This window comes from Cornus florida, unplaced genomic scaffold, assembly GCF_030987335.1.
Source record: "Cornus florida cultivar Cherokee Brave unplaced genomic scaffold, ASM3098733v1 CherokeeBrave_3.0.0_Hap2_Chr06, whole genome shotgun sequence".
Lineage (NCBI taxonomy): Eukaryota > Viridiplantae > Streptophyta > Magnoliopsida > Cornales > Cornaceae > Cornus > Cornus florida.
The window spans coordinates 69,170,469-69,196,953 of record NW_026775576.1 but is presented as its reverse complement, the minus strand read 5'-3'; the positions used below and the strand labels follow the sequence as shown (position 1 = coordinate 69,196,953).

At 33.7% G+C, this 26,485-nt stretch overlaps 3 protein-coding genes across 4 annotated transcripts; 2 read left to right on the top strand and 1 right to left on the bottom strand.

Moving 5' to 3' along the window:
* The first annotated feature begins 41 nt into the window (after window positions 1–41).
* LOC132311892 (uncharacterized) lies at window positions 42–6,389 on the top strand. 2 transcript variants are annotated; one of them, XM_059810038.1, is made up of 4 exons: window positions 42–496; window positions 1,017–1,182; window positions 4,382–4,409; window positions 6,156–6,389. In XM_059810038.1, the coding sequence occupies exons 1-4, from the start codon at window positions 120–122 to the stop codon at window positions 6,200–6,202; spliced, it is 618 nt and encodes a 205-aa protein (XP_059666021.1). In that variant the 5' UTR covers window positions 42–119; the 3' UTR covers window positions 6,203–6,389. The 2 variants fall into 2 exon arrangements, with proteins under 2 accessions (XP_059666021.1, XP_059666022.1); XM_059810039.1 differs by having other exon boundaries at window positions 1,017–1,187; window positions 6,156–6,203.
* A 6,537-nt stretch (window positions 6,390–12,926) lies between these two features.
* On the bottom strand, window positions 12,927–18,149 carry LOC132314285 (synaptotagmin-3-like). Its single transcript, XM_059813162.1, has 10 exons — window positions 18,113–18,149; window positions 17,997–18,010; window positions 17,381–17,455; window positions 17,181–17,231; window positions 15,958–16,032; window positions 15,801–15,877; window positions 15,647–15,680; window positions 14,604–14,882; window positions 13,810–13,938; window positions 12,927–13,067 (listed from the first exon to the last, which is right to left on the bottom strand). Exons 1-10 carry the CDS (start codon window positions 18,147–18,149, stop codon window positions 12,927–12,929), a joined length of 912 nt encoding a protein of 303 aa, XP_059669145.1.
* A 7,251-nt stretch (window positions 18,150–25,400) lies between these two features.
* On the top strand, window positions 25,401–26,066 carry LOC132314284 (putative F-box protein At5g55150). Its single transcript, XM_059813161.1, has one exon. It carries the CDS (start codon window positions 25,401–25,403, stop codon window positions 26,064–26,066), a length of 666 nt encoding a protein of 221 aa, XP_059669144.1.
* Window positions 26,067–26,485: the final 419 nt, after the last annotated feature.

Here is a 26,485-nt window from a genome sequence, read left to right as displayed (position 1 = left end):
TTTATTGTTATTTCAGGCATCACAGCAGACAGTAACCCTAGAACAGTGCAGAGACATGAGTTCCCTTGCAATCACCTACCATTGCAATCTTCTGACCAGGCCCAACCCCAATTTTCGAAATGCTAGAGTGGCATTTCCCAGCCCCTCTCTCTCTCTCTCCCTCAAACCGGGTTTTCAAGGTCCTGGAGTACCCGGTTTCCAAGGTTTGCCTCCAAATGCAAACCAAGCTCGTGACGGCAATTCCAAAGCGATTTGATCCGATCGCGAATGGGTCATCTGCCAATCCTGAACTCGAGTCTGATGAAGAGAAGTTTCCAAATGCTGAAGAGGTAGAGGTCGATGAAGATTCGGTGGATCCTCAAGTCGAGTCTGGTGAAGCTGAAGAGGAGGTTCCTAATGCTGAAGAGGAGGTTCCTAAAGTGGTCGATGAAGGGTTCTCGAAGGATGGTCTGTCTGGTCAGCAGGAAGAGGAGGTTCCTAAAGTGGTCGATGAAGGGTTACTTGTGCCTTTCAGCCTTTTTCTTGGTAGGTTTGCGTTGCTCGTCATCGGAGTTGTCGTCAATATGAATACGGAGAAGGTGGCCTGTGTCAAACCACTCCACGACCCTTTGTTTCACCAGCAAACAGAAAGCACACATATTTTATTCGAAAATTGCTATTTGCCTTGAACGAATTGATTAGATCGAAAGTAAATTCTGAAAGGATGGTCTGTCTGGTCAGCAGAACAGGTTCAGATCTAATTTCTTGAAAGTTCGATCTAATCAAAACCTTCAAGAAATTGGATCTGAACCACTCCCACCATCAAGAACCGGGTCCTGCTGACCAGACAGACCATTCTTCCAGAAGCTACTTTCGATCTAATCAAAACCTTCAAGGCAAATAGCAATTTCCGAATAAAATATGTGTGCCTTTCTTTTTGCTGGTGAAACAAAGGGTCGAGCCACCTTCTCCGTATTCATATTGACGACAACTCCGATGACGAGCTAACGCAGTCCTACCAAGAAAAAGGCTGAAAGGCACAAATATCCGTCCATTATCCTCTGCCGGGGTTTATTAAGAGAGGCAACGATGGCAAGCCCGTTGGATTGGGCAAACGCGCCCGATATCACAAAGGATTTGATTGCGACGAGTGCTATAACACGTTTCCGAATGCCACTGCTAAGCAGAGTCACATTTGCCCCCGTAAGGTTTCATTAGTTATAATATCTTGCATTACTAATTGTGTTGTGACATGAAATTCTAGTTTATGCATTTTTTTTTTTTTATTGCGAATCTATGGAGGTTTCCGGCCCCTGAATTGTTTGATTTAGACATTGGGGTTAGGAATTGCAGTTGTTTACATGAATTCCCTGATTAATCTTGTTGGTAGAACATATTTGTTATTTGGTTATTATATAGCATACAATAAGGGTAACGTTGTGGTGGACCGAAATTAAATGCATCTTGAATATTACTAGAACATTGGTGGCCTTCTAATATGCTACTAAAACTTCCTCATTCTAAATTGACTTCTAAGCATTCTTCTTTGGTTCTTATTCCTTGTAAAGCTATGATGATCTTACAAACTTGTTGAATCAATTCATTAAGAAAAATGAAAAGGAAAAGTAGTATAGGTAGAATATATAATTGTATATACACATTTGTATATCTTATAATTTGTGTATATATTATTGAAATTAGAGTTTGCACTACGTGATTTTTTTTCTATTAACGTGGGTTTGCACCAAGGGTCTACACTAAGCCCATATTTATTCAAGTTTAATTTATACATATATTGTAGTCTCTAACATGCCTCAAAGTCTGGTTTGAGCAACTGATTTTTTTTTTTTTTTTTTTTTTAAATTTGGAAAGAACTCAGTTGCATTTCTCTATGTTATTTGTCTCGGTGTCTTGCCATTTTGGTTGGGTTTTTGCCTCTGTTTCTTGCCCTTTTCTTGGTACTAGTATTATTTTTGTACTTACTAGGCTTAGGAATATTGGTGTAATAATGTTGAGGAGACATTTAGGCCTATGAAATGTAACAAGGGTCTGAGGATGAATGGGCAAGTTTGGGGACAGAAATGGCAAGATGTAGCACATAAGTACAAGGCATAACATGCTGGCTTTCCTTGTTTGTTGCCCTTTGCTTGGTGCTTATTATTAAGGTTCTCTGTTTTTCGGCCCTTTGCTTGGTGCTTATTATTAGTAGAGCTAGGCCACTCCTCCCTCTCCTGCCCTTTTATTACCTGAGAGTGAGATAAGAGCAGACAACGTTGATATTAGAAGACAATTATGAGATTGTCTTATCATCATCCTATCTGCATCCCACGCCTAGCTATTACCAATGCTAAATCTAAAACATTTTTATTTGGCCTTGCTTGTTATAACCCTACCGTCGTGTAGCAGCCTGCCTCAGGTATAGAAACCCGAAACTCTCCTTGCCTGCTCTACGACTACAAAAGGCCCCTTGTTTATTAGCAAGCCTTCCATTTGCATATTTTGAAGCTTTTGCATCTGGTTTTGAGGCTTCTTCAGTTCATTCGCGAAGGATTGATTGATGTCTGCCTTTAAATATAGTGAGAAAACTGGGAAATCTGAACATTAAATAAAACATGAAATAATTGAAAAAGCAGAAGCTCATATTAATCATTTCATAAAGCACAGGCCTGTTTTATGGGGTTTGCAGCTTCTCTGCAATTAACTCATTTTGAGTTATAATCTCGGAGTTTCTTATAGAGTTTAAATTAGAATTATAAAAATATCTATATTTCATGTATCTTGAACTACCTGTGTTGAATTTTCTTGTCTGATTTATATAATAGACTAAATTTAAACTGATCAACTCGTGAGCTTTTGTTTGTATATGCTTTGTATTTATTTTATATTGGTGTTCTGCATATTGTGCGCAAGAATAGATTCCCGAAACTCTCCTTGCCCACTCTACGACTACAAAAGGCCCCTTGTTTATTAGCAAGCCTTCCTTTTGCATATTTTGAAGCTTTTGCATCTGGTTTTGAGGCTTTTTCAGTTCATTCGCGAAGGATTGATAGATGTCTGCCTATAAATATAGTGAGAAAACTGGGAAATCTGAACATTAAAGAAAACATGAAATAATTGAAAAAGCAGAAGCTCATATTAATCATTTCATAAGCACAGGCCTGTTTTAAGGGGTTTACAGCTGCTCTGCAATTAACTCATTTTGAGTTATAATCTGAGTTTCTTAGAGGTTAAATTAGAATTATAAAAATATCTATATTTCATGTATCTTGAACCTCCCGTGTTGAATTTTCTTGTCTAATTTATATAATAGACTAAATTTAAACAGATAAACTCGTGAGCTTTTGTTTGTATATGCTTTATATTTATTTTATATTGGTGTTCTGCATATCCTCAAGGATAAAAACACACTTAGAAAACTAAGACAATAACAATGACTCTCGTGTGTCCTGTGTTATTGGAAATTGTCTAAAATTCTACTGAGATTACAATAGCTTTGCATTTGGTAATATCGAATTTGCGCTTTGGGAGTAGAATTGAAGGTCAAATCTGTAGCCACTATACATCGCTCTAAGTTGATGCTCGGGCTTTTTCATATGATTTGTCCAATTAAATATTAAATTACAATCCTCATATTCTACTGAGATTACAATAGCTTTGCATTTCGTAATAACGTATTTGCGCTTTGGGAGTAGAATTGAAAGTCATATCTATAGCCACTATACGTCGCTCTATGTTGATGCTCGGGCTTTTTCATATGATTTGTCCAATTAAATATTAAATTACAATCCTCATATTCTACTTTTGGGGCTGGTAAAAGATTCTTGATAATATATGCGAGTATGGCATAGTTTTGGATCATTTTCTTAATTTACTTGAGCTTCTAGAAATTTGTTTACTTCTAAAGTTCTTAAAATTTCAACTGAAACTAAAGTTTCAAACCTTTTACTATGAACTTAATAATTGTTCTGGAATCCAATTTATGGACACTCATACAATGAAACATTTTAAAATATTCAAACTCCTAACTTTACACACAATTAGATACTCAATGTATGAGAGTAGGATATCATAGTTCTTAAAAGATAGTGCTTGCAGTCACGGTTTTTTTCCAACCATGCATAAGGTTTCAAATCATTGTTTATTTAGCTTGGAATAGGCCTTCCAAATCATTCGCTAACATTCATATTCTTGAAAGGGTTTCTTGAAAAATTCTAACATTTTTATAAATATAGATGTATAATTTGGTGCATCATGAACTATGCCATCCATATTCTATTTTTAGAAGAAATTAGAAAACATATAAAGCAGCACTTCTGCCCTCGTAATTTTGTGATTAATAAGTTATGCTAACATCTCTATGTCTAATTTAATCTTACTTTTTTTTAATTTCTTCATCTTGCAGGTCTCATCTACTGAAGATACTTATGCAGGTATAACTAAGCGTTGTATTTTAATTATGTGTTCTTTGCTTTAATAGTTACTTAATTTAAGATTTGTATACTCTAGATTGGAACACCGAATGCATCTTAATTATTATATGTTATTTCTATTTAAATCCTAGGTTTTTTGTTGCTTTTTATATGCTATTTCTATTTATGTTCTAGCTTTTTGATTGCCATTTTTTTTTTTTTTTTAAACATAATCAACTAAAATTAATTAGGAAAGACCACATATACAGTTCTTCATAAATTATAGTGATAGGAAGAGAATTCATTATGGTTCCAATTACTTTTAGGTATGAAGACGACAATTACTTTTAGGTCTCAAATCACACACACACACACACATCACCCCCACCAATCATTGTTGGACATGTCATTTCCAAGCAATGTATTAATCCAGTCACAGTGTATGAGTGACCTAGCTCTACCAAGTCCATTGCAAATAAGATGCCCAGGGACATCATTAATTCATTGGATTGACTTAATTACTTTTATTAAAGTTTTCCTGTAAAGTAAGAAAAGATGCAAGGTGTAACAATTTAAAAAATGTAAGGTGAACTTGTGACTTCATTTTCCAGTGCTGTTCTTACATACCTTAGAAAGGAAAGGGGCAGCAAGAGATGAGAGGTGGTTGGCCCCAAAATACAAGTAATTAAAGTTGGATTTTTCAAAGTTGTCGGTGGAAAGCATTAGACAGTCTGTTCATTTAGCTGTCAGGCAGTAAAGTCATTAAGTCCCCACAGGAGTTTGGTTTCTCTTCTATAACACAAGTTCTAACTATCTTGTTTAATAACATTATAAATGATAATTTATATTTATATTACTCGTATTTACACCATATTCGTGTAGAAATAAGATGAAATTCACAGATGGCTCCACTACCAAAAATCAGTTGAAGAAGTTAATGAAACTGATGAGAGGCAGAGCCCACAGCTTTCTTCCCTGTTTTCCTTTTCTCTTTTTCCGTCGTTCATCTATTCCTTTCTTTTTCTCTCTAACTTCCGGCCAGACCAATCCCTCTTTCTCAAATTCTACGCTTCTCTGAGCCAAGTTATGAGGTCAATAGGACTTTGGTTGGCACATTTCATGGAAAATGGAGTCTGTAATCTTTAATTCTAGTTTTTTTTGTTGTTTTATAACTAAAACAGACATGGAGTATAGTTCAATTTTTTGTATTTTGAGCCCAGGTATGTTTTATTGATTAATTTTATATGGTCTGGATGGTTTGGATAGGTTTAGCTAGTCAAAGTCCCAAGTTTCTAAATATCAAGTAAAAATTCCTTATCTAATTAGGAAAAGTCTAATGGCCTTTTATATTTTTCTTTCAATTCAATATATTGATCAAGAACTTTCAAAGCCCCTTTAAACCAATTCTGTACTATTTATCCAGTTGTATACTATGGAAATAGTGTGTGAACAGATTTACCGTTACATTGTTCTGCTCTTTGCTTTAGAAACACTTCTTTTTTCTTGTGTAACGGAACCTATGCGAATGAGACTATTTCCTTACAGTTAAGCGCATGCGGACCCATTAGAACTTGTGAGGATGGTCTTACGTATGGGATTTTAACATTGAATGTAAATGATTTTTTATTTTTAGGGGTGTTTTGTTAATAAAATCACTGTAGCATAGCACTGTAGCACTTTTTTTACAAAATTGTCGTTCATTTTAGCTTTCCTTTTCTGGTTAAGAGGATTGATGAGTTCTAAATGTATTCTTTTTTATTGTTTCAGATTCAGTAGAGTGGGAGGATGAATACCTGACTATTAGGATGCAGTGACTTTCTTTATGTGGATACGATGAACTCCATACTTGCATTTATACGAGGATGAACTACACGAGTATAACTAATTTGTATAACTTTTATGCGCGGTAATTTTTTTTTTTGATTGGCGGATTTTTACTTGCATCTTTGATTGATGTTTACAGATTTACAGGAAATATTATTAAAGCTTCTTTTATTTTTCTGTGTTTGCTGTTGAGTTCATTTCAGGCCATGTTTAGTATGTGTGATATTATACTTCTCTCCCTATTTCGAAGGGGTTTGCTTTGAATAATTGTTTGTTAGCCTTCTCCCCTCAACTGCTTGTTTTGTTTGTTTGTTTATTTTATTATGAGAAATGATAGGTCTTCCGACTTTAATTGCCGACTCATTCCCCGAATACAACCTGGTTGGATCACGTTGGAACTTTTAAAACAAAATTTCGTAAACATCTCTTTCTTTTCGACTCATTCCCAATGACGTTATATTCGGAGAAAAAGTCAGCAGTTGAGGTCGAAGGACCTATCACTTCTCTTTTATTATTAGTATTATTATTTTGATAAGCAACTGCTTGTTTTTGAGCTTGCAGTTACAGAACAACTCATCTGTTGCTAAATATTCATTATTAGGAAATTTTGTAGTCAAAAACAGAACTTTGTACCTGTCACTAGATGTACTCTGACTTTTAAATTGAAATGACATTATTGTTGGTAACTTAGTAAATAAGAGAATTTTAAATAGTAATAATATATATATACTTTTTAACAGGTATATATATATATAAGTCAGTTTTATTTAGGAAAAAAAAAATAGGTATATTTATCAAAAGAAAGATTTATTGCCAAATGTTGAGGGGATGTCACGCCGGCCGCTATTGAATCTACAATTGGAATGGCATCCACGCCCTGCATTTTGGTTGAAATGATTTACTACAAAAATATTTTTTTATACTTCTTCCGTTTCATATTAATTATATATATTTTATTTTATAACATTTTAAAAAGACATATAATTAATGCATTATTCTTTTTTCAAATTATTAAATTGTTTTTAAAACTCTAAATAATAAACACCAATTTAATTAAAATATTAATTAATGCAAGTTGAAAGATTTTTAAGCATATACAATTAATGCAAGTTGAAAGAGTTTTAAAAAATTCGAAATATAATTTTGAAAATATTGCATTTAATTTGCTTGACTTCTTAAAATTAATAACAATTAATTTGTGACACTCTAAAATGAAAAAATAAAAAATGAAGGGTACAAAGCAAAATAAATAAATTTTAAAAAAAATGTTCAGACGCCACTAATATCATCCAAATTTAATTAATTACTTGACAAATTATGGAAAGGTCCACTACAACATCCTTACAGAAAAACGGATATTGGACAAACAGTAATTTGGGACCGTTTTGTGGGCCATACTCGCATATGGACGGTCCTCGCAATCCAAACAGATGATTGAAGAAGGGCTCAAAAGAAATTTTGTTTTGTGAACAACAAATATGGGCTAAACAATTAAGGGCTAATTCCATAAAATCCTCACTATTTTTTAATTTTGATCATAAATTTTCAATTTATTTCAGAAAATCCTCTACTTCCTAAAAAAAGTGATCAAATTACTCCAATATTCGCGTCCGATCTGTTAATCCAATTGTTAAATAATAAATTTAACCTAACTATTTAATGTTAAATTTAAAAAAAAAATTTAGAGAGGGGTGAGTTTCGGAGGGAAAATGGTAATTAAAGGGTATTTTTGTAATTATTATTATTATTATTATTTTAGTTTTAAATCTAACATTAAATAATAAAGTTCAATTTGTCATTGCACATATGTATTAATGGGTGAGACACGAATATTGGGACAATTTGATCACTTCTTAAAATGTAAGGGATTTTTTAAAACAGGTTGGGAATTTATTATCAAAATTTAAAAGTAACAGAAATTTTATAAAATTCGCACAACAATTAATTATGGACATGATAAGGATACAGTGGTAAAATCTTGAAATGTATAAAAACAAGTAATATTCTTAATTTATAAGTTCAAATATCCAACTGAGAGATTAAGCCGAATCATAAGCACCGAGATATTAAGCCGAATCATAAGCATTCCTATAATGTAAGTATTTTAATCGAAATCTGAAGTGATATCATTGTACTAATTAAATTTGTATACAAATTAATACTTTGTAATAATGACAAATAATTATGTTGCCTGCATAAGTTTTTGCACTAATTAGTCATTTATATCTCAATACTCCTTTACTAAGATTTATTTTTTTATTTTTATTTTTTAAAATTATAAAAACAATATACTTAAAATATATTACATTTTAATGTTCAAAACTCAAATAAAAGTATCAAATATGTGACTGAAGTATTTAAGAAAATGAAAATACTTTTACAAGGTTCAAACACTTGGAGGGTTGTCGCACGCGAATAACTCTTGTAGTATGTATATTGTGCGTGCCTCATGTTTGTTAGCCACCCTTTATCAAATTTTTTTTTTTTTTAACGAAGCTTTGATTTTCTTTTTGACCTTAGTAATAAAAGTTAATATTGATATTTATTTAAATAGTGTTTAAGAATAAAGTATTTAAATTATTATTTATTAATATACATTATCAATAAATACAAATTTCTCTCAAATTTTACATATATTTCCAAAAAAAGTCCATATAGTGCCAAATTTGTTTGATTTTGAAAAGAAGTTTTGTGACAAAAATAGTGTGCAGCCAAACCACAACTATAAATTAGTCTCTAGGATGTCAAACATCTACATACTAATCACAATATTAAATACGGAGTAATTTATTTTAAAATCACAATATTAAATAATTTATTTAAAAACAAGGTTGTTAAATAATTAATTAAGAAAGAAATGACACATTTCGTGAACATTAATGGGGCAGTTGATGTTGGGATTGATGGATTGTTTACTCAAATGCCATGTGATAGAAGGGATACTCAACCTTGTCTCTCTCTTTCCATGAATTCTATTTTCTAAGACATTAAAACTATAAAGCCATTCGAATTGTTTTAAAATTCATTTTAAAATTTTTTTAAAGATTAATTTGGGTAGTTGGGGCTTCGCTCCAACTAATTCCCAAGATTTCAGGAAGTATTAATGCAAACTGACATAGCTTAAAGAAAATTATTTAATTTTTATTTCTATTTTTTTTTTTTTTAAGGCTAGTTGTCACTGTTTTTAAAACTAATTAAGTGGTAGGTTAACATTATTATCAATTAATGCCTTCATATTACTCAAATCGATTTTTTCTTTTTCACAACAAATCAAATTCATTGAAATTAAAAGTTACAAAGCAACTTCTATATGATGTGATCTCCCCAAGGACCATTCACTAGAATCAAAAGGTAACATGTTTCAATATCTTTCGTATTGTGGTAGAGAGGCTGTGATTTCCCCACACCCCTTGAAAGTCTTGTTGAATTAAAATTTATATCCTTAACTAACAATTATTTTATGGTATTAAACTAAAGATGTTCATAAGAATATATATTTAGCTTAGAGTGTGGTGCAACTTTCACTTATGGAAGTAGCCAAAATTAAGGGCTATGCAATCCTCGACTCTTGGATGCTTAGAGACGGGGACTCATATATTGCCTCTTGATTTCGATAAATCTTCTTCTTTAGGAGTCGTGCCATGTTATTTATAGTGGGATAGTTGTCCCTATGTTCTGTTATTCTTATATTTTATATAATTTTTTAATAATTATAAAAAAAATCATAAAAATACAAAAAAAAACATTCAAAATTCAGAAAACCCCTCATTTTTAATTTATTGGCCCAACATAATTTTTCAAATTTGGAAAATTTCTATGCCATTTTCTCTTCTAGCGAGTCCCACAAAAGTTTTAAGAATTAAAATTCAGAAAAGATCTCACTTTCATTTAATTTGCTATTTTTTTTTTACTAAATATTTAATTTGCTATTAATTATTTTGTTTTAAAATTTTTATTATATTATTATTAATCGTTGTTTCTGCAGATAATTCATAAAAATTTAAAGCAAAAGACAGATGATGATAATAATTGTCACATTTGAAGTAAATTTATATCCCCCTAAGATTCATTATTCTTTAAACAACTTATGAAAACTTATATATATTACAATTTTTTTTTTAGCAAATAAAATTATATATATATGATCAGCCTCAAAAGTTGAATGGTGAAGATTTAATTGGTGAACCACACCACGAATTCTTGTTTGCAAGTCACGTGGATAGTTTGATCCCATGTTATGTTCCTCCCACCAACCCAACTATAAAACTACGTATTATTAGTACATGGTTCCACTTCCACTAAATTTACCAATCAAACCATTTACAAACGAATAAGAGTCCCATATTATCGTCGGTGGCGTTAATTTTTTTGCTCCCATTTTAGATTTTACGAGAATAAGTGAAGTGTGATTATTGTTTTTATTATTATTATATTTTTTGCATAGCAAGAATGTCAAGGTTAGTGATTAGAGGGGAAAAGTGGAAGGAGAGAAGAGAGTCCAAAGTTGGAACACAAATTTTGAACACAATGATAAATCCAACGATTCGGACAATTTTCATATTTTTTTAATCTCAATTTTACTTTTTTTATAAAAAAAAATTCCCAATTGATCATAAAATTATATTTTCCTTTTCTAATAAAGATACTTAGGAATGATTAGATGAAGAGACTTGTCATTTTCTACTTCAAAAAAAAAAAAAAAAATAGTATATTGTTTATAATTAAAAGGGGAATAGGAATAAATTGAAGATTATAAATCATTTTAATTTTCATTGTCTCTAAATTGTTAGGTACTATAAAATGTTCTAATTTAAATTTCTGTGTAATTTATTATGCAATATTGGGGGACTTTTTTAGTTATAGACTCCTAAAATATTATTATTGCTTCCTAAAATTACTAAAAAATATCATTTTTGTCTCCCTCACTTAATGGTTAGGGGTTGATTTTTTATTATTATTATTAATATGTCTTACTAAATTGTTCATTTTTAGTTATATACCTGTAAAATATTACTATTGCCTCCTGAAATTACTAAAAAATATTATTCTTGCCCCCTAAGTTACATAAAGAGGGAATGAGAGCGAAAACAAATTCAAAAACGGGAGTGTGAGAGTAACATAATTAAGTTATAATAAGTAGGGAGAATTTGAACGAAAGCGCGTTCAGAACGTGAGAGCGACACCTGTTTAAAAGAATTGTGTAACTAAAAAAGTCCAGAGGGGCAATTGCCCCCCTCATATGTATGTAGGTGAGAGCGGATTTTAAAGGTTTTTTTTTTTTGGTACGTATGTTTATAGTGTGTGTATATATATATGTATATGCACATATGATTATTAAACACCATTATAAGGCCTAAGACAAGGAGGTGAAATCTAAGTTATATAATTCTTCTATATATGTGTCGCTCCCGCTTTTGCGCTCCGCGCGCTCTCACACCTATTGTGGTTCCTTCCCACTTAACTTAAATTTTTGCCTCTTTCACGTTTTTGCTCTCGCACTTGCACTTGCTTTCGCTCTCGCTCTCGCTCCTATTCCTGCTTCTGCTCTTACACTCACTACCGTTACTGCACCCGCTTTATGTGACTTGGGGTGAAATCGAAAGTGACTAGAACATGTGAGATTTGTTAGAAAATGTTTTAAAAAAAAAAAAATTGAACAAGAGAGTTGAATGCGGGCGCGTGCCGAGTGGGGACTCATGCAACCGACACTACGCGAGAACAACGTTAGAATTTAAAATTTGCTGAAATTACCATTCGGCCGTTAGATGCAGGTTTCCCATAACGCACGGCATAAATCAATATTGGGCCTTGTAGCACCCGTTTATAATTTCTACTACTATTATTTCAGAGTTCAAAGCAGCCCAATAGAGTTTCCCAAGGCCCAATGGTATTCTAAGTATATAGGCATGATAAGAAGAGAGATGGTGCCATAACAACCCACTGAATAGTTTTCTCCATTTGTATGATTGTATATTTTCCCCTAGGAAGAGTTGATGGTTTGAGTTGCCGTAGTGAGTGTGTCTTAGCAATAATAATAATAAAAGGAATGATTATAAAAGAAAAAGATTTTAGAGCTGACCGTTTTTACTCTAGGCTTGTTTTTAACAAGAAAAAAAGAAGTGTTTGCCAAATGTATGCAGTTTTACTTATACATGTAGAACAACTTTATTATTGCGCAACACAACCCCCCAAACACCAACTCAAAATGTTCAATTGCATAAGTTCTTAATCATTAATTAATGCTTGTCAACTCAAAATGTTCAATTGCATAAGTTCTTAATCATTAATTAATGCTTGTCAGCTGAATTACCTTCACACCGCTTATTTAGGGTAGTAAAAAAAAAAAAAAAAATTCACACCGCTTATTAGGGTAGTTAAAAAAAAAAAATTCACACCACTTGCGCAAAAATTTAAAGTGTAATTTTCATACCAAGAATAAATTCTCCAGTTTATACAATGGTTAGTTCATCAAAAAAATAATAATAATAATAATTAACAAATGGAAAAAATTGCATGACAATGACAACATTTATATGTTTTTGTGGTACATACAAAATTTATAATGTTTCAAGTGGATATGAACAACTCTAATGACCTACTGTGTTTCCTGTGAAGTCTATAAAGACCTTGTATGTGCTGCAATACAGTAAAAATTGAAATCTTAATAATGAAATAATTTACCTCCTGATCACAAATGGTAGGACTATTATATCCTCATCCTGGTTCACAAATTGTCTTCCACTCCAACTCAACATGTATCATTCCATTCTTTGAATCTATCAAATGGTATTTCTCGTTGATGCGTCCGTCATGTACAACATCAGGAAGACTAATATCCACATGCCCCAATGACTCCTACATTGTTGCGAAATGACGCATTTTTTCAAGTTCTGAACACTGTCAGTCACAACACCCCACTTTCTATTATCAACATAAATGAGGGGAAAAACTTCTTTAAGCTCGGTATACCGTGTAATGGGTATATCTAACCGTTTATTACCACACGTGTAGCACATGCACGGGCGTGATTATTATACAGTTGGTCAGGATGCATCCGTTGCACGATGGAAGTTTTTCTCATAATCAAACACCGAAAGCATGCAGTCTACCATCTCACATGCACCCGGCCAATTATTGAAAAATTTTCTAGAGTAATTCCAAGGACCGGAATTTGAACTCCCGACCTCCCGGAATGGATTAAACTTTCAAAATTTAGGCTGTTTTATAATTTCACTCAATTTCAAAAAGAAAAAAGAAGAAGATATATATTTAAAATATTAGATAATTTCAGTACTTAGGTAGTTAACCAACCAATTTAATTGCAAAAATTAAGTCAACTTTTATGTAGAAGGTTAAATTATGATTGCTGATGATGATCATGACCTATCATTTCTTCTTCGAAACTTTGTAGTTAACCAACCAATTTAATTGCTAAAATTTAGTCAACTCTTATGTAGAAGGTAAAATTATGATTGCTGATGATGATCATGACCTATCATTTCTTCTTCGAAACTTTGTATGCATTTTAGTACTTTGATTTTTTCTCTGTAAATAAGGATAGAAATAAGATGGTGATAAAAAAGGAGACGAAAATAACCTTTGATTGGAGACTAAGGCTGCTTCGCTTGCTCATGACCTGAATATGGATCTTCTCACTTACCAGAGGCTCTTCAAGCATAAACTGAAACTCTTCATTCCAGATTGGATCGCGAGTTTTCTTGATTACCTGAAGAAACCAAGAACAATTACTAAAGTTTAACTTTCAAATGATTAAAAGTAGTTAATCTATGCCTCAAAATTGTCAAGCAGCCTTAGGTTGAGAGAGATATCAGAATAAAACTTGAAGTTGATCACAGCAGCTGAGGTTCTCTAAACCAGTGCTGTGTGTGAAACTTTGACTCAATACAATAGCAAACACACACACACAGGGGAGAGAACAAAATGGGAAGCAAAAGGACTGTACTCAATAAGGAAAAATATACAACATTATACAGTGAACAAGAGCACAACCAATATTTAATCGAGCTGAAGTAAAAGATAGATCACAAGTTTGGACATTTTGTGTAGCATTTAGCATATTTCGGGCTTCACTCTATATTTTCTATCCATTATGATCTTTAGTAAGACTTGTTAGATTGTAACTCTAGGTTCTCTGAGTTTTTGGTGGTAAATATGACATCCTCATGCTCAATTATGCTGATATTTGATTGAATAATATTTGAGTCAATTTAAAAGATTCAATATGAGCATATAAATATAGCTTTTATATTAGCTGAAGACTTTTATTTTTCAGTCCAGATGAAATCTTGCTCGTCTGTGTGTCCATGTCTATGCAATGCAGGTTAAGGGATGGACAATTTGAAAGAGAATTTTTGTCAAGGTAAATCTCACCTTTGATTTCTTCCTTTCTCCTCTAAAAAGTACCAAAGCATACGGATTGTTGTGATGCTTTCCCTCTACATCCTCAGCTCCTTGAACTGTAACCAAAAGTACACCTGCTCCATTGGGGCTCTCATTGCCTAATGCCCTATCATTTATACTTTCATTCCGCCCATCGGCATCCAGAGGTCCACTAGACCCATCACTATCTTCTTTGAAAGGATTATACGTCAGCTCCACCACAACTGTCCCTCTGTTCTTACTGCTTTGAGGATCACTACTGCTTGTGTCCTAGAGCAAATCAAGTGAAAATTCCTTCGTCTCATAGGGCGTTAGCACTTTTAAAGGAACCACTTGCTTTCCCAACCTGTCATGTGCTCCTACCTGTTAACAAGAGCACAGAAAAGAAAAGATGACGATGTGGAGGATGAAGATGCTGATGTCTTTTACAAAAATCAAACCTTTTGGGAAAATCATTGCAGACACTTCAGTGACTCAAATAACCAAGGCATATCCTCTATGACTACTTTTCAAAAATCTTATAACATTTGGAGGTTATATATAGAGTACACGGATGTAAGTTCTTGAAAAAACCTTCTCTTGAACCCTTGGGAGGAACCTATGAGCATTATCCGAAACTACATAAGTGTAACTTACCCAATTGCTAGAGGAGAGCTCTTCACCCCTCCATATTGTGGTGGTGAGACTACATTGCTATTTTCCAGGATACTAGTGTCATCTATGAATCACTTCACCAAAAAATTCATTTTTATCCATTATGATCATTAAGTGAATTAATTGAATTCAGAAGTCCAGTGACCATTCAGAATTATAGCTTATTCATTTTATAAATTTAAAATTATATTTTTTTTCTTTTTTTCTTTCCCCTTCACAGTAAGCTTGAATTTCTCATTCCACACAGGGTTCAGGTTCTTCTTCTTGATGGTAGTTTTCTTTGCCGGCAGAGAATCTCCACTCAGGCTGAGCTTAACGTAAGGATCAGATGTTCCTAGTAAGTCCATCTTCAACAGCTTCCGGGCTCATACAACTTTTACATGCAGTATCCCTACGGTCTTGCTCGTGGCCAATCTATAAAAAAAGAAAAAGAAAAAAGAAAAATGTAGCTATACTATTGTTCTACTTGCAACATATATTAAGAAAATGTTATCTACTTATTATAAAATCAACATATATCATAGAAGAAATTACGTGGAAGCATCAATGACTGGTATTTCAAGAAATTGGGGCCAGAGGTAGAGGTTGGCAACTTCTTTTCTAATAGTCTCCTGAAAGAATCATGAAAAAAAATCAATTGACCATACAGTGATTAACCTCCAATCACACAAGTGAGTTACTAGTGTAGCACCTGAACAAATCGATAAAGGCCGGGTATGGACATTATATCCCCTCCCAGTATTTTCAGACCAAAGTCTACACGAGGCTGCACGAATTTAACAATGATCAACAAAGAGAAACAATAATTAATATCCATTCACCGAACATTAAAAGAGAAAGGAAAAAGGTAGAAATGGTGGCAAATGTTTCTGTGCTTGCCTTCTTCATCAGAGATACCATAATGTTGGCAAAACATGGAAAGGTAGGCACGAGAGGTTTCAAAGTTATCCGTGGTTTCGCAAATACTTGTAAATCCACCAACTGAGAAGAAGCATAATAAATCCTCCAATACATGTTCTCTTTAAAGGAACTAAAAACACATTCTTCTGTAAAGGCATGTGTGCTTAGGTTCTTCTGACCCGAACTGTGATTCGCAGAGACAACAATTTTACCACCACAATTATGTTTGGATTGCCGGCCCATTTTATTGCCGGTTCCAGGAATAGTTCCTTCTCATTGGTTTCATAGATTTTGAGACCTGTCAAGTTGCAGAGTAAAATGAAAACTAAAGCGTATTAAATCAAAATTAATGCATTTTGCTTCCAACACCAGCATTATCGTGTTTGTAAATAATACCAATGTTTTTTCTGTTAATCTTCTGACTCAATTTTTAACCTTATTTTCCATTGCAACAAAAACATTTCAGCAAAGGATCATATTCCAAAATGAGTTTCCAGTGAATGAGTGTAAACTAATTTTATTTTGTAAAATTAATAATCCATATACATCAAAAACATTGTGAACAGTTTAGTACTGAATTGTTATAAATAATTCTAGTTTGCTCGTGGATTTGATTTCAACAAATATTAATATCAAGAATTTGAAGAAGTTATTAGTCAGCTAGCAATTTCAAACAATCCATACACATAGAAACCACCAGTAAAGTGAATTGGTGAAACAAGAGAATTATTAATGGCATCTTCCAAGATAGTGAAATAAATTAACTTGGTTTCTTCTTTATGAACCAAAAACATTAGATGAAGCCAAGAAGAAAACTTTCCTTGAATTGTAGGAGGAAGAGTGCCAAGGCTTAAATTCTCAAACTCAATTGATTCTATATAAAACTTCCCAATGTACTCTCCGCAAACATAGGTTGAACCGCGCATCTTATCATGCTACAAATCGCCTGCACATTTAGAATTTAGCTTGATATTTTTAATCAGAAATTTACAGATTCCTGAGTTATTATATTACCTTGTCAAGGTAAGGCCACATTTCCGAAATAAACTTGTTCAACCAGTCCACCTACACATTCATTTAAATGCAATACTAATCAGAAATTAATTGCATATGAGAAAAAATAGGGAAAAAAATGTCAAAACATCAAAATAATGATAGCAACAATACGGGAGATTGAAAAACAATCTTAATCGATCATAGTTAGGATTCTTCACCCAGATAGGAATCTCAGGCAAAATATCTCGCAAAGCAGTGCCATCTAGTTCACACAGTGGCCTAATAATTGGATCCTGCAGTGTTTAGTTCCATAACAAGATTATTTTCAGGTCCAATGATGCACAATTTCGGATGTTGGGAAAAAATTGTGAATCTAATGGGAAAAATTAGATGCAAACCCAAAGTGCAAGAAATCAACAATTTCAAAGAATATGCAAATTTAGTTAGTAAATAGAAAAATGATAAAATAATCCTCAATTACATTTTTTATTGGCACTTTGCTATTGTGTAAAAGTGTAGAGAAAAGCAAATTTAAAAAAAAAGCATCAAACCACAACCAAGAAGGCCACAACAGTTATGTACCTAAAATCCATTAGATAGGCCGGAAAAACTGCCAACTCTCTCTCACACAATTCAGCCTAAATCCTGAACCCAATGCTACACACTCATTGCTATACTCTAACCACCGAGGGCGCGAGAGTTTCCCAATGAGAGGGCTACTCCCTAGAGGCCTAACACACAGTGGAATTCTAAGGTTTCAAAGAATGGCTACCCCAAACCATTATGGACCGATATAAAAATTTCAAAAAAATTCACATGCAAAATGGCCATTACAGTGTTGTAACAGCCTGCAACAAAGCATAAAGATGTTAATTTTAAAAATCTATTTTCAGTCATTTTCCAATATATATATTTTTATTTTAAAATTAAATGTCAAACTTTATACTTACCCGAACAAAGTTCCAAATTTCTCTTAAAGTTTTTCATTATTCCGGATTGATTTAGGTAAGGTTTCATCAACTACAACCTAGATCTCCAGCCAAAAGTTGAATTATAAAAATATTAATGAATCCAAAATTGAGATCTCTATCAGCACAAGCTTTCATTTTGTGCTCATGTGACAATGATAGCATGATATCATTTGAAGATGCTTGAACTTTGATTTTTAATTTTTAACTAATTCATGATCATAAAAATAGTGAAAGACAAAAATTACAAACAGTTCTCTATAATTAGTATAATACTTATTACGTATGTTAAATCATGCTTATAAATAAAAGTAAATGAAAATTATTAGAAAAACCTAATTTTAGGGTTTAAGAATTGTACTGGCCTGAACAAGAAACACGGCTCCGATATGGTCCATTATGTAATTTCATCCATTATGCCTTGCTTGACAATGTCTCTCTTTACAACAACTTAAGACCACATTTCATACCAAACAAGTATAGAATAAAAAATTCTTACTTCGAAACACCCGAATTAAGACCTAATTTACATTCGTGTCTAGCCTATTATGCAATATTAGCTTACGAACCATAAATCAAGATTCTTTGATTTGCAAAAAGAACATCAAAATCATAATTTTTTTTGCAGTATAAAAGAACTCATAGATGCCCATATATAACAAAATCTTAATATATATATATATATATAAAAGAAAAATGTAGACTGTCACCATCAGAAAAAATACGCAGATCATGTGAAGTAATCTTTAATCAAATTCTGAAAAAAACTTCACAACAAATTACCAAAACAAGAACTATATATGTGTGTGTTATATGTAGTATATCATTTACCTCTACATCTTTGGACATGGAATAGAGGAAGAAGGAAAACCCAATAAAGATTCCAATTGGGATTCCAATTCCGAAACCAATAATTTCCAAGAAACTGCTCAAAATTCCCATTTGCCTTCAACTCCAAAAAAAAAAATGAAAATACTGAAAAAGAAGATGAAAATAACATAAAAATTTGAAAGGGGTGAATGAAAGAATTGAAGATCAATGCAGAATAGAGAAAAAGAAAGTGAATGGAAATGAGGAATTTTTCGGGAAACTGGAAGGCGAGAAAATCCAAGAAATACATTGTACTCACCAAACGTAACGAATAGACTCCCAAATGAAACCGCCAAAAACAGAGACTCGCTAATCGCTTCTTCTTGAAAAATATACATATATATAGCGCTCTCTCTCAAATGGCGATTTCGCCCTTGATTTTAGCCCGTTTAACTGTTTAATGTTCTAACAGTCGGACCGTCGAACTGGGCCGGTTCATATATATGTATGTTGCGTGCGCGCGCGCGTGTATATATATATATATATATATCGCGCGCGCGTGTGTATATATATATATATATACACACACACACACACATATATTGCATGCATATTATTGCTATTCTCCTCTTTTATTTTAAGATGATGATGATTTTAATTACAATTTTTAAAAATTTTTTTTTAATAAATATCCCATAATTCTCTTTTTAGATGTTATCTCAGTAGTTATTCTATAAATTTGACAATTTAATCTTTTTGGAAACAAAATTCTATTATTTGATTTATGTTGTGTTTATCATTTTTCTTAATTTTATTTTGCATAATTATATTTTCTTTGAGTGAAGGTAAAATTAGAAATACTAATGATAAAATTGGAGAAACTAGACTTAAGGTGATAAAGTTATATACAATATATATATATATATATATATATATATATATATATAATGTATTGGTTAGAAGAGATAATTGTTTATTTATATTTTAATTTTTAGTTAACGTGTGGAATCTCTCATAATATTTCATAATTCATCACCGAATAGATGTAGTCCTCTCGTCCCATATATATCATTATTGAATTTTTTTTTTATTTTTTTTTGGAGGTTCCCAAAGGGATTCAAAATCCCAGATGCCACTTAATTACGATATTTTATTTTATATTGAATCAAAGAATGTGAACATAAAAATGGAAGCAGTGATGGGGAAATGTTACAATAGAGTATCTAACTGATGAACCGGTATTAGTTAGGGGTGCAAGTTGGGTAGGCCCAACCCATTCCTGTCCCAACCCAAACTTAACTTGAAGTCAGGTTGGGTTGGGCCAGCCCGATGTCACCCAAGATATGGGCTTTTAAGTAATCCAAACTTAAATTTTTTCAGCCTGGATGGGTTGACCCATTCAACCTTTTTTTTTTTTTTTTTTTTTTTTTCAAATATGTAAATTATATCTCTGTTTGAAAATATCAAAAAAAAAAAATATTTCTCCTAACCCAATAATTTGGGTTTGTACATTTATATATATATATATATAAATATATCACACTTAACTATCAAAAATTTTTTTTATTAAAAAAAGAGAAAAAAGGATTAAAATCACAAAACTCCTATGTACTTTCACAATTGTGGATAAAATTAGCAGTAAAATTTAAAAGTTGCTTGAACTAAATTTTTTTTTTTTTTTATCAAGTTGCCCCGTATCCATGACCGATTCGTTAATTTGATTTTGAAATGATAAAATTTACCTTATTATTTAATTTTAAATTAAAATACTAAAAACTATTATTTTAAAATTATAAAATTAATAAAGGATCATTAAATAATTTAAAATTACAAAATTGTTTAAATTACAAAATTATTATTTAATTTAAATTACAAAATTGACCTTGCTATTTTAAAATTTCAAAAATAAATTTAAGATTTTTAATTTAATATTAACTAATAAAGTCAATTGTGTCATATCAAAACTAAGTTAACAGGCTCACCTATACTTTCAAAGTTGTGCATAAAACCCCTAGTAAAATTTTAAAAACCCTAAACTCAAGCTAACCGGCTGTCCTATAGAGAGAGAAAGCGAGAAATGGTGGGTTATGGTTGATGGTGGTGGTGTGATTTTTCAACAATGATTTGGAAGTCAATTTGCATAATTTGAATGGGTAATTTGGACTCAAATGTATAGATGTTTGTCAAATACAAAATTACTAGTATAAAGTTGTCATATTTTGTAATACAAGGTGACACTTAAATTTGATGAATTTAATCCTTAAATTAAAGAGTTAAAATCATAAAATCTGAATTACTTTCAAATTTTGATTATAAAATCCCAACTTGTTTCAAAAAATTCACACACTTTCAAAAAGTGATTACATTGCCCAAATATCTGTTCGACCCATTAACTGGGTTATGAAATGACAAATTTAACCTTACGTGTTAAATTAAAAACTAATAATTATTTTTTAAAATTATCAAAATACCCTTTAATCTTCTTTTTCAAACTACCCCCCTCTCCCTCTCTCAAACTTTCACCCCTCTAAAACAAACAAAAATTTATTTTTAAAGTTAAAAAAAAAAAAAAAAAAAATACTAGCCTATGATGATGATGATGGCATGTAAGATTGTTGTGGTATCAAGACAAAAACCAACGTAGTTTGCTAAGTTCATCGTATTTTGAATATTATCAGATTTCAATCCCATCCCTAATATGATGAGATTACTTTCAATTGGATACCAATTTCTTCTTGAATTTCTTCGATATCCAGAATTTAAGGATTAAAATTTTTAGATTTCAAGTACTTTTCCAATAAGTCCGTGATGGTGGGTTGTGATGATGGCTATGTCGATCTGTCTGTAATGATACTCCAAATCTTCCTTATAGTTTTTAAAATAATTTTTAGTTTTAATTTAGGGTAAAGTAAATCACCATCCCCTGGGATTTGCAAAAGGACATAAATGTGAAACTTATCTGTTTTTTGGACAAAGACACCCCCTCAAGTTTGATACAGCTACTAAAGACACCCCAGTGGTAATAAATTGACATTTTTACCCTTTAGATTTTATATTGACCAATTTGAATATTGAAATGACCTTTCTAATCTCATACCCATAGCTTCTTTCCTTCTGTTCTCTTACCCATCTCTAACCAAACCCAAACCCTTGCTCTATGTATGCGCGCGCGCGCATGCGCGCACACACACACACATACACACAACGGTGTCGATGACGGAAGCAGTGTTCCATTGGTGTGGCCAAGGAAGTGATTGTTGCTGATGTTGAGGCAGCTGAGGTGGAACAAGATAGGTCCACCTAAGCAAGAATGGTGTTAATTGCTTGGGATCGGAATCGACCGTTGAGACTGAGCCTTGGAGGAACCGCATGCAGGAGGAAACTGGCAATTCTGCCACCGAAAATGGCGGTAGCAGCGATAGAGGCTGCCATTGATTGTGAATCAAGCTGCTACCACCTGGGTTTCTATGGTTTATGTTGGCGTTTCTTAGCAGGGGAGGAGGACGGTTTCCAACGTGCGAGAGAGGCAGAGGGCGTATGCGCTAGAGACGGGAGCTCGGAAGCTTTGGTGGTAGTGTTGAGAACTGCTCATGAGTCGGTGAGCTTCTGATCTGAAGTCACTATTGTTGATATTGTACACCAACGGTTGATGTTGTTGTTGCTGCTGCGGCGGTAGATTCTACGGCTATGATTGTTATAGCGGTGTCGTCGCTGTATATTGCCAGCCACCATAACGTCACTGTCGCCACCATGGTAGACCGTTCTCGATGCTGCGGATCGATTTGTCAGTGAGGACGATCTGCAAATCGCTGCTGGAATCGATGGGGTCGCAGGAATCCCTGAAGCCAATAGTTGTCGATGAGGTGAGTGCAGCGACTCTGACGTTAGTGAATAAGTGATGGTTGTGGTGATGATCTTATTGTGGGTAATGAGTTAATGGTGGTGGTTGTGAGGGTGGAAATAGGGATGGTAGTGGTAGTAGGGGCGAGTGTGTGTGTTGTTGGTTGTGGATTTTGTTGTGGTGGCAGCCCATAATCTAGTTGTAGGGTTATATGATTGATTAGGTGCTGAGGGTAATTTGGTCATTTAAGTATTTTGATATTTATAATTAAAATTAATAAAATAGTGAAGGGTAAAATGGATTTTTTTTCATGTTTTAAGGCTATGTTTGGATGACAAATTTCACAAGGGGGTGTGGTTGTCCAAAAATAGGCAAACTTTCATTTACATGTCCTTACCCCAAACTTCTGGGGTATCTCTGTTAGGGATGGCAACGGGGCGGGTTTGGAGCGGGTTTCCCTAAATCCCGCCCAGCCCCTTTTAATTTTTGTCAAGTCCATACCCGCCCCGAGACCCGCGACGGGTTAGATTTTCATATCCAGCCCCGCCCCGTTGGGAAATACTGTGCCCCGTGCTCGCCCCGCTAACAAATTTTTTTCTCCCACGTTTTGGAACTTAAGCTCGTGCTATTTAAATGTGGAAAGCCTGGGAATGGCACAACATAAATGAAATTGTCTCTTTCTTTCCTAAACGCAATGGACTGGGAAGAAAGGACGGGGGGGTGACCCATTCTAGATCAAGGACAATCAATCTAGTTTTTTTTTCAAGTAGATTCAAAGAAAGGGATCCTCCGTTTAAAGCCTCGATTCGGTTTATAAATTCGTTGCTTAAGTTCTTACTTTTTTCTTCGTTGGTATAAATCCAATTATTGTATAGTTCGTCAGAGGGGGGGTTTTCTATTTCCCAACAAAAATAAAAAAAATAACATGCACATAACATAATTCAAAGAACATAATAAACAAAAATAAAAATTTAATACAACCAAATTACAAAAAGTTGTAAGCTTCAACTTCCACCATAACCAAAACAAAAACAAATTTAATACCAAGTTTACATCTCAAATTAGGATTGTAAGAAATGGGTAACTCAGTAAGCCGCTAAAATAAGTTATTAATATATATATATATATATATATATATATATATATATGCTTAGCAGGGTGGGGCGGGGCGGGGCTCCTAGGATATGTGTACTAAACCCTTACCCGCCTCGTGACCCGCAACGGGTACAAAAATTGTATTCATACCCGCCCCAACGGTATAAAAAGTGTTCCCATATCCGTTATTAATGGGGCGGGACGGGGCGGTAAAAATTGACATCCCTAGTCTCTGTACTTTACCTTTTAATTTAACATTAAATAGTAAAGTTAAATTTGTCATTTCATAATGTGATCACTTTTAAACTGTGTAAAATTTATTTGAAATAGATTGAAATTTTATGATCAAAATTTGAAAGCAGAAGAGTTTTATAATTTTAAACCTTAATTAAATAAAAAAATGTGCCTTATTTACGGGTTCTTCACATTTCCGGAAAGGTGGGGTATTTTTGTCATTTTCTTAATCAATCAAGTCACATGAGTTGCACGGGAGTAGGGATGTAATGTTACAAGAGTACGCGTAGTTACAACCCTATAAATAAAGGTCCTAGGGTTAGGAGCTGGGGAGATAAAATAATTTCTAGATGTATCGTAGCAGCAGTGACTCGAGTGACTCGAGTAGAGATAGATTTTGGCAATCGAGCGGTGTACTTTGACCGATCTCGAAATCGAAGACCAATTACGATGATGAAAGTATCGCCCAGTAGCTATTGTCTAAGTCCACCGACGAGACTCTTGAAAGTCTCCACCGGTGGAGTTGGTCCGGCTATTAATGGAATCAAATCATCCTTGTGGTCAACATCGGTGAGATCAATGTCATCGCGGCCTGGATCCCTTATTGTCGGAGGAGGAGGAGGCGATTTTGGGAAACCTGTTTCGTCAATGATGATGCATCAGGCGGCGGCCGTAGCGGCAGCGGCACTTGACGAAGGAGGAGAGGTAGTCCTGTTGCCAAAAAAAACGGCGCGAGATTCACCATGTCTGCTGGTACCTGCGGGCTTCTTGATTCCTGAGGGAGAAGAAGAAGCGTCCTTTGTTAAGCTTACTACTACTACTACAATGGAGGAGGAGGAGGAAGAAGAAAACAACAGTAGTACTACCAATGATGATGATTACTACGACTTGGTGAGCCTGGTAGGGAATAAATTAGTGTTGAAGAAGAAGATGAAGAAGAATAGGAGTCTTTGGCTTCCATGGCAAAGGGACATTCTCTCACCAAACGATGCCATCTGCTTAGGGTCCTCTCATGGTTGGTTGGCCTTTATTCACCCTCGCAATTGTTCAACCTATCTCTACAATCCTTTACTCAACTCTTTCCCTTACATTGTGTTATTTCATCACTACGACGCCAACGTCGCAGCCGCAGCACAAAATCCACTACCACCACCATGGAATATATGATTACAGAGCACATCTCAGCCGTATCCGCTGAAAAAGTAGGCCAAGATTTCTTTAAAAAGATAGTTTTTTTCCTCACCCCCTCCATATGGGTATTCCAACGACAACCAAGGCAATTGCACGGTGATGGCCATCCAAGGCCTTGGGACCTCCATCCAGGGTTACCATCTTGCTTTCTGCAGGATTGGGGACGCTTCATGGACTGCCCTGGACGGAACACTCTTTCCCTACAGGGATCTTGTCTACTTTAGTGACCACCAACTTTTTTATGCTTTGAGTAGATATGGTTTAGAAGCTTGGGATCTTCGCGATCCTGCCTCTCCAAAGAGTAGTCTCATAATTGAATCCCTACCCAAAAGTAGAGAGAAAATCACTCTTTTTAAGTATGCATATCTAGCCGTGTCTTCAAGTGATTTGTTAATGGTGAACAGGTTCGTGTCTAACGACGAGCCTAGCTACACGGTTTCATTTGATGTGTATAAGCTCGACTTTTTGAGAAAGGAATGGGTATATTTGTCAAGCTTAGGTGACCGTGTATTATTTGTTGGTGAGAATTACCACTCCTCGGAGTCTTTCTCGGCCCATGATTTCCCTGCTGGGACGCTCATCCCCAATTCCATTTACTTCACTCCCGTGGATATCAATGACCACTATGTTGCAGGTAATGAGTTGGGTTTTTTCAACTTGGAAGATAAAATCATCTATTGCTGCCCGTTCTTTAAGAAGAGGAATCAAGAGGTTCAACCGTCTCCTGCTTGGATTGATTGTGCCTCAGCCGTGAAATTAAGCTAAGTTTTGATATCATCTGACCATTGCTTATGGTCTCGAGTAGTGTCTCTTCTCATGTACTATTTATTTTCTCTTTCTTTTTTTAGACGTTATTAATTCTGTGTAGATTCTGTGTAATTTGATGAATGTTATTTTCTTTATTGATGTTACTTTATTTATTATTATATTTTTTAATGGCTAGTAAAAAAGAGTTTCTTTATTCATTCTCTAATATACTGGCCTGCTTTTAGTGATATACTTTTTAAGTGATATTCTGGCAGAATAGATTGAGGGATTTTGCGGATGGAAGGAATTGTATTTTTCTTTCTAGTTTTATTCCGTTTATAATTTAAAAATTGATTGAAAAATTGATTGTTGTCACTAGCTTATAGTATTTTATGAACGGTTGCAGGATGAATCACACAATTATTTTTTTTATTTTT